Source organism: Lemur catta, chromosome 25 (genome assembly GCF_020740605.2).
Source record: "Lemur catta isolate mLemCat1 chromosome 25, mLemCat1.pri, whole genome shotgun sequence".
Classification (NCBI taxonomy): Eukaryota; Metazoa; Chordata; class Mammalia; order Primates; family Lemuridae; genus Lemur; species Lemur catta.
Window position 1 is genome coordinate 9,046,786 of NC_059152.1, and position 15,020 is coordinate 9,061,805.

General features: G+C 38.9%; 1 protein-coding gene across 3 annotated transcripts in view; it reads left to right on the forward strand.

Annotated features, from left to right (window-relative positions):
• TBCE (tubulin folding cofactor E) overlaps positions 1–15,020 on the forward strand; it is a 56,161-nt gene that overhangs the window by 11,978 nt on the left and 29,163 nt on the right. For 2 of the 3 annotated variants that reach the window (XM_045537242.1, XM_045537243.1), the window contains exons 2-3: positions 2,299–2,429; positions 11,460–11,544. In XM_045537242.1, coding sequence (XP_045393198.1) covers positions 2,299–2,429; positions 11,460–11,544 — 216 coding nt within the window. Of the gene's footprint in view, positions 1–2,298; positions 2,430–7,683; positions 7,850–11,459; positions 11,545–15,020 lie in introns of those variants that run through there. The other variant, XM_045537244.1, reaches the window with a different exon arrangement.

Sequence of the window (15,020 nt, forward strand, 5' to 3'; positions counted from 1 at the left end):
CTTGCTGTGTTGCCCAGGCTGGAGTGCTGTGGCTATTCACAGGTATGATCATAGCCTGCAGCCTTGAATTCCTGGGCTCAAGTGATTCTACTTCCTCAGCTTCCCACGTAGCTGGGACTACAGGTGTGTGCCACCAAGCCTGGCATGCCAGTTGGTTTTACTAGCTGTTGACCACTGCCCTGTTCTTCTCCCCAAGCCATTGTCACTGTTGGCCTAATCTGCCCGGTCTTACAGTGCCCTAAGGCTAAGCCCTGGCCCGAGTTTCAGACTTTGGGGCCTTCTGAGTTTCTCGGCTTAGATAACCCCCATGTGCTCTAGTTCACAGAACCACGATGCGACCTAGTACTTTACTTTCTTGTAGGAATTGAGTTCTGCAGTCATTTTATTATTCTTTCTTCTTGGGGACTAGAACTCTGCATCTGAACACAGGCTCGTGAGTAGGGCTGTGCCTTTGGCCAGATCTCTGAGCTGCTGAACATCCATATCCGTGTCTGAGCTTACTGAAACATAGGTTCCCGTGCCTGTTCCTGCCGGCCTGTCAATTGTACCATCAAATCATCTAAACTGCTTTGAGTTTTCCCACTAAGTTTAGGCTCTGGGATGATTTCTCTTTGCTTTTCAGTGCTGCTGGGCAGGTTTAGATCTAGATCCTCTCCCCTTCCCAACTGCTCTGTTCTCCCGTGTTCAAAGAGACGAAATGCAGCTCCATTTTGAAATAAGGTTCTTCTCACAAGAATTAGGAAAAATGTTTTTTTAAAATAAAATCCTAGAGGACCTGATAGAGAACCGGATACTGAAACTTGATACCTTGAAAATCATATAATCTGAGATAAAAATCCTCAGATTATTCTATAGTATGGAAATGGCTGGTCAAATGTGACACAGAGACAACTCCAGTTATAGAGAAATGTCCAGCATTTCTTTAAAAAAGATAACATAAAAGTAGAGAAATAATACTGCGTGTCTCGGGTATCCGTATACTAATTGAGTTTATGGGTGGTCAGTAATTATAACCCAAGAAAGTGTGGTTAGCAGTATGTTATTCTTATTTTGTACACATATGGTAATATTATATAATAAAATGGCAAAGTACTTTGTTCAGTAGTCCTGAACTTGTGGTCATTTAAAGATCCTTGGACTGCAATGTTGCTTTTTATAACAGGAAGTGAATTTGACTTAGACAAAGATGAGGGGATGTCTATGAACCGAATTTGTGCTGGCAGAAGGAACACGGATTTTTAAGCCCTAGTCTCACAGGATCTTTGCAGCATCTGCCACGTTGCTCCAGTATTCCTCCTTTAAACTCTACCCTTGGATTTAAGATACAGAAACCTGGTTTTCTTTTTTCCTTTCTGCCTTTTCCTCTGACTTCTCAGAGATTTCTTCTCTCTTTCTTAAACACTATGTATCCCTGGGGATCTGTAATTGACCCTCTTTTCTTTCTACGTGATACCTTTTTGGTCTTATCTACTTTCTTTATTCTTTTTCTTCCCTCCTCTCCCCTCCCCTCTCCTCCTTTCCTCTTTTCAAGATAGTATCTTACTCTGCCATCCAGAGCTGGAGTGATCATAGCTCACTGTAACCTCGAACTCCTGGGCTCAAGCAATCCTCCCTCAGCCTCCGGAAGTGCTGAGATTGCAGGCATGAGCCACTGTGCCCAGCCGCTGTCATCTACTTTCAGTGGTATCAGTTATAAACTATGTGCTGATGACTCCTAAATACATATTTCTATTGCAAACATGTCTTTTGAACTAGACGCCCACGTCCATCATCATGTTCTATAGACAAGTATAGATGATACTTTCCTCTCAAGCTCCTTTGGAGACCTCCTCTTTATTCTTAGGATTCTGTGTTTTCGTTACAGTTAAATGCTTTATTTATTGTTCATTATATATGTTGCCTCCTGTATCTGTGGGTTTTTTTCCCCTCCCTTCCTGAGGGAAGAATGATGCCCATGTTGTCAGTTTCCTTTTCTTTTTCTCTATCACTTTTCTCCCCCTCCCTTCTGTTCCCCTTCCCTTCCCACCCCTTTCAGTAAATGACAAAATAAACAATATCATGTAATGAGACCTAACTGGAGTCAAACCAGATTTTAAAAATATTAGATTATCAAAATGTAGTTAGTAGAGTAAAATCAAATTATGAAAGTATGATATATAAACATATTAAGTTCTTCTCTTCACCAAAATACGAAGTATGAAGACTGAACTGGTCAGAAGCATTGGCCTAGTGAATATCTACCTGTAGTTTACAAAAGAATCCTTAAGTTCTTGTCAATGTTGTACTTTTTCTTCCTAGATCTCATATTTTGGATTCCGGCTGTATTATAACGAATGACACTTTGACATCCGATGTCATTGGCCGAAGAGTTGAAGTTAATGGAGAATATGCAACAGTGCGTTTTTCTGGCATCGTCCCTCCTGTGGCAGGTACGTGATGATTGTGTGTATGTTTGTGTATTTGCAGCTGTTTCTGTGTAGGCTTCTCAATAGTCCTTTATAACACCAATTTTGAGGAAATTAGCAACTAATTTATAGATACATCCTGTATGCAGTTGTTGTATTTGGGTGACAATGTCCTGTGGTATCAGTGATTTTGTTTAGTTATATACTGTTTATTTAGTGTTTCTATCACACATAAAATCAACCTTAAAATATTTTTGATGGGCCTGGCTCAGTGGCTCACACCTGTAATCCTAGCACTCTGGATGGCTAAGATGGGAGAATCGTTTGGGGTCAGGCGTTCAAGCCCAGCCTGAGAAAGAACAGAATCTCTACTAAAAATAGCAAAAATTAACCGGGTGTGATGGCGAATGCCTATAGTCCCAGCTACTCGGGAGGCTGATGCAAGAGGATCGCTTAAGCCCAGGAGTTCAAGGTTGCTTGCGTTGAGCTATGATCATGCCACTGCACTCTAGGCAGAGTGACAAAGTGAGACTCTGTCTCAAAAAAAAAAAAAAAATTTTTTTTTCTGATGAAACTTTAAACAACCAAAAGTCTTTGAATTCTCATAATCCTCGATTCAAAAACTAAGTATTTTGCAAAATTTCTTTTTTCATTATTTCCTGTGTATATGTATGTAATACAGTGTAAATTGCTATACATCCAATTTATTGTTACCTTTTTTCACTTATTTGGTATATCCTCATGTATGTTTCTACAGCATTATTTAACTTGTATTTCTTACGGGTTGCATTTAGTATAGTATACATTTGCTTTGGGAAAATCCCGGGATGGTTTAGAAAAGCTGCCCTCCAAATTGAGATGATGTCGAGAGACCAAAGAATGATTGGGCCAAGTCCAGCTGGGCAAGTAAAATGAGTTTATTATATTATTGACGGCGCAGGACGTCTTTGAGGAGTAAAAACTGCACTGTCTGCCTGTTGTGGCGCCTTAAATTTCTTTTTAGTGAATGATGTGGAGTCTTCTCTCCGACATCATTGTAACATGTACACAGGCTAAACGTATTAAATGTGTAATGTATCCACCGTGTATCTTTATGTGGCCCGTGTTATGTTAAGGATCTTTTCCTCTTGGTGGGGATTTTAATAGTAAAATGAGCTAAATGGTACCACAGGACAGCAAAAGTGGTTACAGGCAGTCTCAACCAGTACAGGCACTTGGTTTACAGATGCCCTCATGGTCTTGTGGGTTTTGGGGGCTTTTTTTGTTGTTGTTGTTATTTTCTGTGTTTATCTTAAGCCATTGCTTTTGCTTTTTTATTAACCCTTAGGTGTCTTCTTTCCTTGGTAAGGAACCTCTTTTCTTTTTGCTCAGTTTGTTTAATCATTTCCTCATTTTTGGACATTAATTTCTGTTTTTTTACTTTTGTAAGTAACAGTGTCATAGACTTACTCATATGTTTTAGTCAATCAACAAACATTTGAACATCTTGTATATATTAGGAACTGGCCTGCAGAGGTACAGGGGGGCTCAGTGATAAACTTAGACCAGAGGTTCTCAAAGTGTGGTCCTGACGCATCATCTGGTTACTTGTTAGAAATGCGAATTCTTGAGCCTCACCCTAGATCTACTGAATCAGAAATTCTGGGGACGGTATCCAGCAATTTGTGGGTTTTTAAAACATTTTTACTTTTTATTTATTATGGGTATGTAATAGTTATATATTTGTAGGATACATGTGATGTTTTTGATATAGGCATATAATGTGAATTAATCAAATCAGGGTCATCACCGCAGGCATTTGTCATTTCTTTGTGTTAGGAACCTTTCATTTCCACTCTTTCAGGTACTTTTCCTAACTTATATTGATTAGTCACTTTGTTGTGCTATCGAATGTTGTTCATTCTATTCAACTATATTCTTGCACCCATTAGCCATCCCCACTTCATCCTCCCTTCCCCACTACCCTTCCCAGCCTCTGCTAACCATCATTCTACTCTCTGTCTCCATGAGATAATTGTTTTTAAAATTTAGCTCCCACATATGAGTGAGAACATGGGAGATTTGTCTTTTTGTGCTTGGCTTATTTTACTTAAGGTTCTCCAATTCCATCTGTGTTGTTCCAAATGGCAGAATCTCATTCATTTTTATGGCTAGATCATATTCCATTGTGTATATGTACCACAATTTCTTCATTCATCCATTGATGGACACTTAGGTTGATTCCAGTTATTGGCTATTATGAATAGTACTGCAGTAAACATGGGAGTACAGATATCTTTTCCATATACTGAATTCCCCTCCGGTGGATAGATACCTAGCAATGGGATTGCTGGGTCATACAGTAGTTCTCTTTTTAGTTTTTTGAGGAACATCCATACTGTTCTTCACAGTGGTTGCACTAATTTACATTCCCATCAGCAGTGTGCAAGGGTTCCACATCCTCGCCAGTATCTGTTATTGCCTGTCTTTTTGATAAGAGCCATTTTAACTGGGGTGAGATGGTATCTCATTGTAGTTTTGATTTGCATTTCTCTGGTGGCTAATGATGTTGAGCATTTTTTCCTACACCTCTTGACCATTTGTATATCTTCTTTTGAGAAATGTCTATGAGCTCTTTTGCCCATTTTTAATTGGATTATTTGATTTTTCCCCCTATGAAGTTGTTGGAGTTTCTTATATATTCTAATTATTAATCCTTTGTCAGATGGGTAGTTTGCAAATATTTTCTCCCACTCTGTGGGTTATCTTTTTACTTTGTTGATTGTTTCCTTTGCTGTGCAGAAGCTTTTTAGCTTGATGCTATCCCATTTGTCTAATTTTGCTTTGGTTGCCTGTGCTTTGGGGTGTTACTCAAGAAGTCATTGCCTGGACAAATGTCCTGAAACATTTCCCCAGTGTTTTCTTTTAGTAGTTTCATAGTTTCAGATCTTAGATTTAAGTCTTTAATCCATTTTGATTTGATTTTTGTATATGGTGAGAAATAACGGTTTAGTTTCATTCTTCTGCATGTGGATATCGAGCACCATTTTATTTATTTATTTATTTTTTTAAGACAAGAGTCTCGCTTTGTTGCCCGGGCTAGAGTGCCATGGCATCAGCCTAGCTCACAGCAACCTCAAACTCCTGGGCTCAAGCGATCCTCCTGCCTCAGCCCTCCGAGTAGCTGGGACTACAGGCATGCACCAGCTAATTTTTTCTATATATTTTTGGTTGTCCAGCTAATTTCTTTCTATTTTTTTTTAGTAGAGATGGGGACTTGCTCTTGCTCAGGCTGGTCTTGAACTCCTGACCTTGAGCGATCCTCCTGCCTTGGCCTCCCAGAGTGCTAGGACTATAGGCGTGAGCCACCACGCCCGGCCCAGCACCATTTATTGAACAGACTTTCCTTTCTCCACAGTATTTCTTGGCAACTTAGTCGAAGATATGTTCACTCTAGATGTGTGGATTTATTTCTGGGTTCTATAATTTGTTCTGTCTATCTGTGTGTCTGTTCTTATGCCAGGTACCACAGCAATTTGTGAGGTTTTGTTTTCCGTGTTTGTTTTTTTTCCAAATATACCACATCACCCAAAAGTGATTTGTGTCTTATAAAGCCCTCCAGGGGATTCTATTGTACACTAAAGTTTGATGAGAACCATTGAACTAGATAGATGTGGAATCTGCCTTCATGGAGGTTAATATTTACTCTGGAAGTCCTTAAACAGATACTTAATATGGAGAGTTACCCCACTCCACCCCTCGACTGGGATTATTTGTAAGTGGGAAGAGAAAGTAACATTTTAAAGAGTCATTACTGTGTACCAGGTACTGTCATGAATGTTCTCAACTGATATTACAGCAACAACCCTAAAATATATGTTTCTAGTCTCACTTTATATATGAGGAGACCAAGTCTCAAATCTTTCATATAGCAGAGCTGGGATTTGAATCTGTGCTTCAAAGCCCATTCCATTTCTATTCTGTTGTTTCTTAAGAATATAAATATTCTCAGGTTCTTGATATATATTGCCAAATTGCTGTCTGCAGGTTTTGGATCAATGTCCAATACTTGGAAATGTCTAATACCCAAGTTCTCTGAGAAGCAGACTGATGTAGTGATTTACGTTGAGAAAGTTTATTAGGAAGTGCTCTGGGACCAGTGCTCATGGAAGGCAAGGGGAGCAAGCAGGATGGGACAGAGGGAGAAGTTGGACTGTGATGCGGTCTCAGCAAAGGTTTCAGCTGTCCCCGTGGGGTGCTCTGAAGGTGAGATGGCCCTTCTGAGTCTTTGCTAGTTGATGTGAGGGGCTGGGTCTTATACCTTTCTGATGACCTGTCATTGGATTCTGGTCGCTCTAAGAAAGGGGAATGCCCTTGGGAAGGTGCTTTCTTTAGTGGACAATTCCATAAGACAGCAAACAGTTGAGGGCCATCTGCCAAAATCCAGCGCTCACGTCACCTGCGGGAATAAGTTCCATTCCTGAAGGCAGAGTGGCGTAGCAACGGTACAGTAATATAGATGGGAGCCGTTTAATAGTAGCTTAGCAAATATGAAGTGGTATGTATCATTTTAGTTTTCCTTTATTTGTTTTTTCTTTAGTTTTATTAAATTGCCTGTGGGCGTGTTACTTTCTCTATGCATGTTTTATCAGGGAAATGCTTTTTTTTTCTTTATGAAAATTGTAATTGTGCAAAGAAGGAACTACTGTGTATTTATGCCTTCTCAATAATCTCGTTGTGTGGGGCATTCTCTCCATCACTTTAGCTCAATTGATGCTAGTTTTGGATTTCTTTTAGAGATCATCTGGTGAAATTGGTGCAAAGATGCAGCGAAATTGAACACAGATTTAGTAATTACTCCTGGGGTTACTGCATTGGATGTTGCCATAGGGCTGTTATGACAACTAAATGAGTTAAGGTGTTTGTTCGTAGTACTTAGGCCAGTGACTGGTGCATATTGTTGTAAATAAACATTTTTTAAAAAATTACTTAAGAAATGTTACTGTCTTAATGTTTTGCAAATGGTTTCTTGTGGTTAGAGATATAATTTCCTGTGACAGCGTCAGACACAGATTCAAAAAGTGTTGTATCTTAAAACTGATTAGATAGAAGTAAAGACGGTCTGCTGTGGTGGGCAGAATGATGGCCCCCAAAGATGCCTCTAGAACCCACGATTATGTTAGGTTGCATGGCAGAGGGGAATTAGGGTTGCGGGTGGAATTAAAGTTGATAATCAGCTAAGGAGATTATCCTGGTTTATCCAGGTGGACCCAATGTAGGCACAGGAAAAAGGAGCAGAAGTGGGAGAAGGAAGAGTCAGCGCCAGAGTGAAGTGAAGTGAGAGTGTTCCAACTGGCCACCATTGCAGTGCTTTGAAGATGGAAGCGGGTCATGAGTCAAGGGATGTGTGCAGCCTCTAGAGACTGGAAAAGCTTTTCTGATGTGATAAGGAAGCTGTCACGTGTGTAAGGTTCATCTTACATTTCTTGCCCTTTTTAAAAAAAAAATTCTTTTTAGTGGGACATATCATTTGGAGGCTACAGTCTAGGCTCTAGGTGTGCTCACTGCTGCGGGGTTGCTCCTTGTTTCTAAGCCTTTTTAGGGGACAGAGGTATAGCTGTAGGATTAATTCCTGGAAGTAGAATAGATTTAAGGAGGATTTGTGTATTTTTTGTATGGAAAAGTAGAGAATAGTATAACGAACACCTGTATATACTTGTGAGTTTAGCAATTGTTACCATTTTGCCATATTTGCATTCTCTTGTTTGCTTTAAGCATTTTAAATTGTACACATAGCAGATGTACTTCACTGTACATCTCTAAAAAATAAATCATTTTATTATAAAACACTGTGTACATTTTAAACTTAAATTGTGATTGATATTGTCAAATTGGTTAACAGTTTATTTATTTATTTGAGACAGAGTCTTGCTCTGTTGCCCCAGCTAGAATGCAGTGGCGTCATGATAGCTCACTGCAACCTCAAACTCCCAGGCCCAGGTGATCCTCCTGCCTCAGCCTCCTGAGTAGCTGGGACTACAGGCGTGTGCCACCACGCCCAGCTAATTTTTCTATTTTTAGTAAAGATGGGTCTTGCTCTTGCTTAAACTGGTCTCAAATTCCTGACCTCAAGCGATCCTCTCACTTCGGCCTTCCAGAGTGCTAGGAGCCACCCCACCCAGCCAACAGAGTTCTTTTAAATCAGTAACCCCAGATTATTGAAAGACGTTGTCTTAATTAACCTCCTCTTGGCTTAGTCCTTGAGGACTAGTCCCAAAGTGGAGCATGTCCATTCTTTAAAATGAGTAGTTACATGGTCCTTTCAAATTTTAGGTCTTTTAATCTGCTATTTATTCCATCAAAATGCCATACTAGCTTTTTTCTTGATTAATTTTAGATATGAATTTTAGTATCGTATCCCATGTATAGAAAATCTGTATCTAAATTTTATCCTACCATTTCCTGTTGTTACACTGTTTTTCTCAAAGTGAAATGTTTATCATTTTAAGACTTTTGCAGTATTTGCCTACTATGGGCTTTTGACATTATGAGCTAAGGTATAATGCTGAAGATGTTTTCAAAAATAACGTATATTTATTGTACCTCATTGTTTTTGTTTTGTTGCTGTTGTCCTAGAGTTTTTCATGTTCTTTTTTTTTCATAACCTGTGTTGAGATAATACTACCTAGGGAATCAGCGGTGACACAAATGATCTGGTAGCAAATCCCTACATAAAGTATGTATAGCAGTTTTGTTCTTTTAGCAGTGTGATAGAGCTTTCAGATGAATTGTGCCTTTATTCTCTACCAGAGCAAATAGATGTGTGTGTGTGTGTGTGTGTGTATTTAAATATGGCGATGACATGTTTTCATATTCTAGGAGTTGGTGAAGGAAACAGGTAAACTTTTTGACTGTTGCCTAGAGGAACATCTAAAGATTATGTCAAAGCAAAGTCCTTGTGTTTGACAGACAAATGATGATATTTTGAAAAATTGTAAATAGTATAATTAAGTAGGTAATTTATTATTTCATTTAATTTCATGATGCATGTGGTAGCTTCCTTATTACTGGAATGTAGTCCTGCTTGAAATTTGTAGCAGATTTTATTATAGGCATTTGGTAATTTCTAATTAATTTGTATTCTAAAATGTTCTAGGTCCAGGGTTGTCTCTTTTACACTTTATAGATGCAAAAAAAAAATTGGTGTTCAGGTGTGTACTTGTTCGAGCCTTTGAACAGATATGGGGTTGCTTCCTGGTGTTAGGAGAGAAGAGTAGGAGACAGGGCTGAGACCAGATGCGGGGGGGATTGAGGATTGGTGCGGGTGTTAGAGTAAATAACCCTCAGGCACAAGCTAACTAGGGAGACTGATAATCACAGGCGTGCACTACCATGTCCAGCCCCAATGATGTTATTTTGCTGACTTTCTTTTAATTAGAATATTTAGACCATTTATAAATATTATTTATACATAACATTATTTATAAAATTATTGATAATTTGTGTTTGTATCTCTCATCTTACTATTTACTTTCTGTTTGTCTTGCTGATGCTCTGTTCTTCTTGCCTTCTTTTTCCTCCTTCATTGGATTGATTATTTTTATTTTTCCTCTCTATTAACTTGATAGTTATTCCTTTAAGCATCATCATAGCACACAGCAACCTCAAACTCCTGGGCTCAAGTGATCTTCCTGCCTCAGCCTCTTGAGTAGCTGGGACTACAGGCGTGAGCCACCATGACTGGCTAATTTTTCTGTTTTCTGTTTTTTGTCTTGCTTTTGCTCAGGCTGATCTCAAACTCCTGGCCTTAATTAAGCAGTCCTCACAACTTGGACTCCCAGAGTGCTAGGATTACAGGTGTGAGCCACTGTGTCCAGCTCCTCCCCCCTTCCCCTTTTTATTATTTATCAGTTAATTTAGAGGTTAAAATAGGCATCTCAGACTTACGAAACTAATAAAAATGAGTAAGTATCCCTCTTCCTGGACCCACGCAGAGACTTTAGAATACTTGAGCACTTTAATTCTGTCTACCACTTCCTAATTCATATGTTGGATATTTTAATCTGTGTATGTTTTATTTTATTTTATTTATTGTTTTGGAGATGGGATCTTGCTCTCTTGTTCAGGCTGGAGTGCAGTGTTGTCATCATAGCTCACTGTAGCCTCAGACTCCTGGGCTCAAGTGATCCTCCTGCCACAGCCTCCCGAATAGTTGGGACTGCAGGCATGTGCTACCACGCCCAGTTAATTTTTAAAATTTTTCTAGAGATGGGGTCTTGCTATGTTTCTCACGTTTGTCTCAAACTCCTGGTTTCAAGCTGTCTTCCCACCTTGGCCTCCCAAAATGCTGGGATAATACGCATGCACCACCACACCCAGCCTATGTGTATTTTAAACCTAAACAACCGATAATTGTCACTTTATGTTGTCCATATTCATTTAGATTTACCCATATCTTCACATTTTTTTTTACTCTTCGTCCTCCACAGTATCCTCAGTCTTCTATCTGGAATATTTTCTTTTTCTTTGAAGACCACCCCTACCCATTTTTCTTTGCTTAAACTGTCTTAATTTTTGCCTTCCTCCTTTTTTTGAAATTTTTATTGTGGTTACATATGTAAAATTTGCAATTTTAGTCACTTCTAAATTTTTCAATTGTGGCAAAATGTACATAACGTAAAAATAACTATCTTAACAATTTTTAAGTGTACAATTCAGCAGTGACTAGCTTTAGAACTTGATATAAGTGGAATCATGTAGTCATTGTCCTTTAGTGGTCTTATTTCACTTAGCATAATGTCCTGAAGGTTCATCTATGTATAGCATGCTCTGCGAATTTTAGCCATGGTTGTTTTCTGCAGTTGTGGTTTTTGTTGGGTTTTGACCCAAACATGCTATTGTGTTTGCTGATTGAAATCCCAAGTATAAGGTTAACTTGTTTGTTCCCAGCGACATCTCTTCCCCCAGTGGTGTCTATGTGATACGGTTCCCATTGCAAATTGTATTTGCTTGCAGAAAAATAGAGCATTACCTCATCATCATTTGTTATTCATTCCGTTTTTCTTGTTCTGCTAGGATGCTGGTTAGGAGTAGAATGGGACAATCCCGAGAGAGGAAAGCATGATGGGAGCCACGAAGGGACTGTGTATTTTAAATGCAGGTAACTTTTCATTATGGATTGGCATGGTCATTTAGTCAAGGTAATATTGAATAGTTGAATAAAGAGGGATGGAGAGGAAGAAATGTTTGGCTCATGGGGTAGTTATAATCTAGAATTTGGTGTATTCTAAAAAGGCAGTTCTTTGATTTGTGGCTTAATCACTGCTGTTTGTAGCATCCCCCCCCCCCCCCCCCCCCCCCCCGCTGCCTTTTTTAAGACACAGATTCTTACTCCATTGCCCAGGCTGAGGTGCAGTGGTGCAAGCAAAGCTCCCTGTAATCTCTATCGTCTGAATTCAAATGAGCCTCTTGCCTGAGTCTCCCTAGTAGCTAGGACTACAGGTGTGAACCACCATGCCTGGCTAGTTTCTTAAAAAATTTTTTATAGAGATGGGGTCTTGCTTGTTGCCCAGGCTGGTTTCAAACTCCTGGCCTCAATCATTCCACTTCAGCCTCCCAAGGTACTGGGATTATAGGCGTGAACCCACTGTGCCTGGCCAAGTTTTCCCTTTTTTAAAAAAAAATTTTTGGCTCTAAACCTTACAAATGGGGTTGTTTTCTTTGTCTTTTTTTTTTTTTTGACAGTTTTTTAAATTGGATGGATATAAACCTTTTTAATTTATTCATTAACAATTCACAATCCATTAACTGGATAATAGAAAAGAGAAATAGCCTAGATATCCAATAAGAAGGAATTGATTGCACAAAATACAGAACGTCTGAATAGTAGAATGTTGAGCCACCATAAAAAAAAAAGTACTTGTCATAGAAAGAGTTACATGTTATATTGCACTTCTGCTAATATTTTTGAGTGCCTGATGTCAGAGAAATTGCATGAAACTCTGAAAAGGTGGTGGGGAGATTTCAGGCAGAGCTTGTCTTTTGTTGATTTTCCTCACCTTTCAGTTTCTCTAAAGAATCTCTTTCTGGTAAGCTATTTTTCCTTAAGTGAAAAACCACAGTACAGCGAACACAATACTGGCCAGGAAATCGGGAGGCCTCCGATCTGCTTTTAATCTTTAACTTCTGAATAAGACCAAATTTACTAACCTCTAAAATGAAGGTCAGAGTTAGATAATAGCAAAATATGTCTCCTGGTCTACCATTCTGTAATTTTAGAAAGTCTGGATGGAAGGCGAATCAGCATGTTTTTTAAGAGGCCAACCATGCTGGCGGAAATGGAATAGGGCCAGCTGTGAATCTGTCAAGGGTTAGTGAAGAATTAAGGGAACAGGTTATGTGTTTAGGGAGGTGTGGAAATAGAAATTTCTTAGCCAGGCCCACAGACCCCTTTCCCACCTGGACCATAACCTAATAAACCCTCCAATGAAGGGACTTTTGGTTTGGAGCCTGCCCCAGCCTACTTCCCGCTTCTAAAAGCTGGCGCAAATTGTCCACAATTACATGGTCCTTAATGGTCTCCGGACACAGTGATATTTTCAAAGTCCTGGTTACTCTGAAGAGAAAAATCAATTGCTTCAAATCCTGGCTAATAAAGGATTTGCCCTGAAGTGCTGAGGGGATGCCTTGCTTCAGGGGCACGGACTCAGTATAGTCATGTGTCGCTTAGCGAGGGGGATATGTTCTGAGAAATGCATCGTTAGGCTATTTCGTCATTGTGTGAGCATCACTGAATGTACTAGACAAACCTAAATGGCATAGCCTATGCACATCTAGGCTGTGTGGGACAGCCTATTGCTCCGACCCTACGAACCTGTGCAGCATGTTACTGTACTGAATACTGTAGGCGGCTATAACACAATAGTAAGTATTTGTGTATCTAACCATAACTAAATATAGAAAAGATACAGGAAAAATATGATATAAAAATATTAATAAAAAATGGTACACCCCTGTGGGGCATTTGCCATTCATTGAGCTAGTTGTGAGTGAGTCAGTGAGTGAGTGGCGAGGGACTGTGAAAGGCGTAGGACATTACGTTACTGTAGACCTTATAAACACTGTACACTTAGGCAACCCTACATTTACAAAAAATATTTTTCTTTATTCAGTAATAAACCTTAGCTTACTGTCACTTTTTTTACTTTATAAACTTTTTAATTTTTTTTAACTTTTTGACTTTTTTGTAGTAACAGCTTAGAACACAAGCATATTGTACAGGTGTACAAACATATTTTTTCTTTATACATTATGCAGTACATGACTATATTTGAATTCTTACCCCTGGAGTAACTCCTTAGTTTATATCTTGTAGTGTAGTCATGCCTAAACATTTACATCCTGAAATAACATATTATATTATTATAAATTACTTTTGTTTTATTGCATGGGTGTTTTGTTGACTTTAAAAAATTATATGGGTAGGTAATATTATCTATGAATTCTATTTCAGGATATTTATGGGTAGTACAAAAGATATCCTTCGGTCTCAGGTGGTGGAGAACCACTGGTCTAGACTTCAAGAATTTAACCTGTCCATTATAGTTGTTAATGCTTACATTGCCATTAACTAGAACATGACTTGAACCAACAAAGACTGTACCAGTATAGCTTAGAATTACAAAATCAGACAAAGCAGATGACACTACAGGTATTTGTCATTAAGCTAGTTCAGATATCTTGCTACTAAGTTGTATACACTTATTCCCTTTTAAGAAATCCCTTGAAATCTTTTATATTTCAGATTTTACTTGAAATGTGATAATAACAAGGTAATATCAGTCTGGAAATGTATTTTACCACACTAAACATTATAAAATGTTTAGATGCTATTTTAATGAAGCCAGGGCAGCTTAAAGTTGTCAGATCATACATTTTCTTATAAATATGTTTGTGAAATAGTTAGGTGGGAAAATGGTGGTGTACCTGTTTTAAATAAGCAAAATATGAATCAAAAGTTGTCAAAGCAGAACTAGCATCCCCATCTCTTCAGAAGTATGTCTTAATATCAAATGTATTAGGCATATAACAATGTAGTTATGCACTTTGACATATAAATCTTTAAAAAGTTATTTTTCTCTATGTTATGCAAAGGATACCAGGAATTATTGAGTGGGATGTATGGTGAGCTCAGCTTCTTCTTTATTTTATTTTATTTTTTTTGAGACAGGGTCTCACTCTGTTGCTGGGCTAGAGAGTAGTGGCATCATCATAGCTCACTGCAACCTCAAACTCCTGGGCTCAAGCAATCCTCCTGTCTTAGCCTCCTAAGTAGCTGGACTCAGGTGTGTGCCACCACGTGTAGCTAATTTTTATATTTTTTATAATGACAGGATCTCACTATGTTGCTCAGGCTGATCTCGAACTCCTGGCCTCAAGCAGCCCTCCTGCCTCAGCCTCCTAAAGTGCTAGGATTATAGGCACGAGCCACCGTTCTGGCCTGAGGTCAGCTTCTTGAATCTCCCAGAGTCTCAGGTTGGTAGCAATGGTATTCTGCTGCTCAGGGTTAGGTTCTACCTCTCTAGGACACAACTTTGGAATAGACAACGTAGTTTTCAAGGCTCATCCTAGTGTACT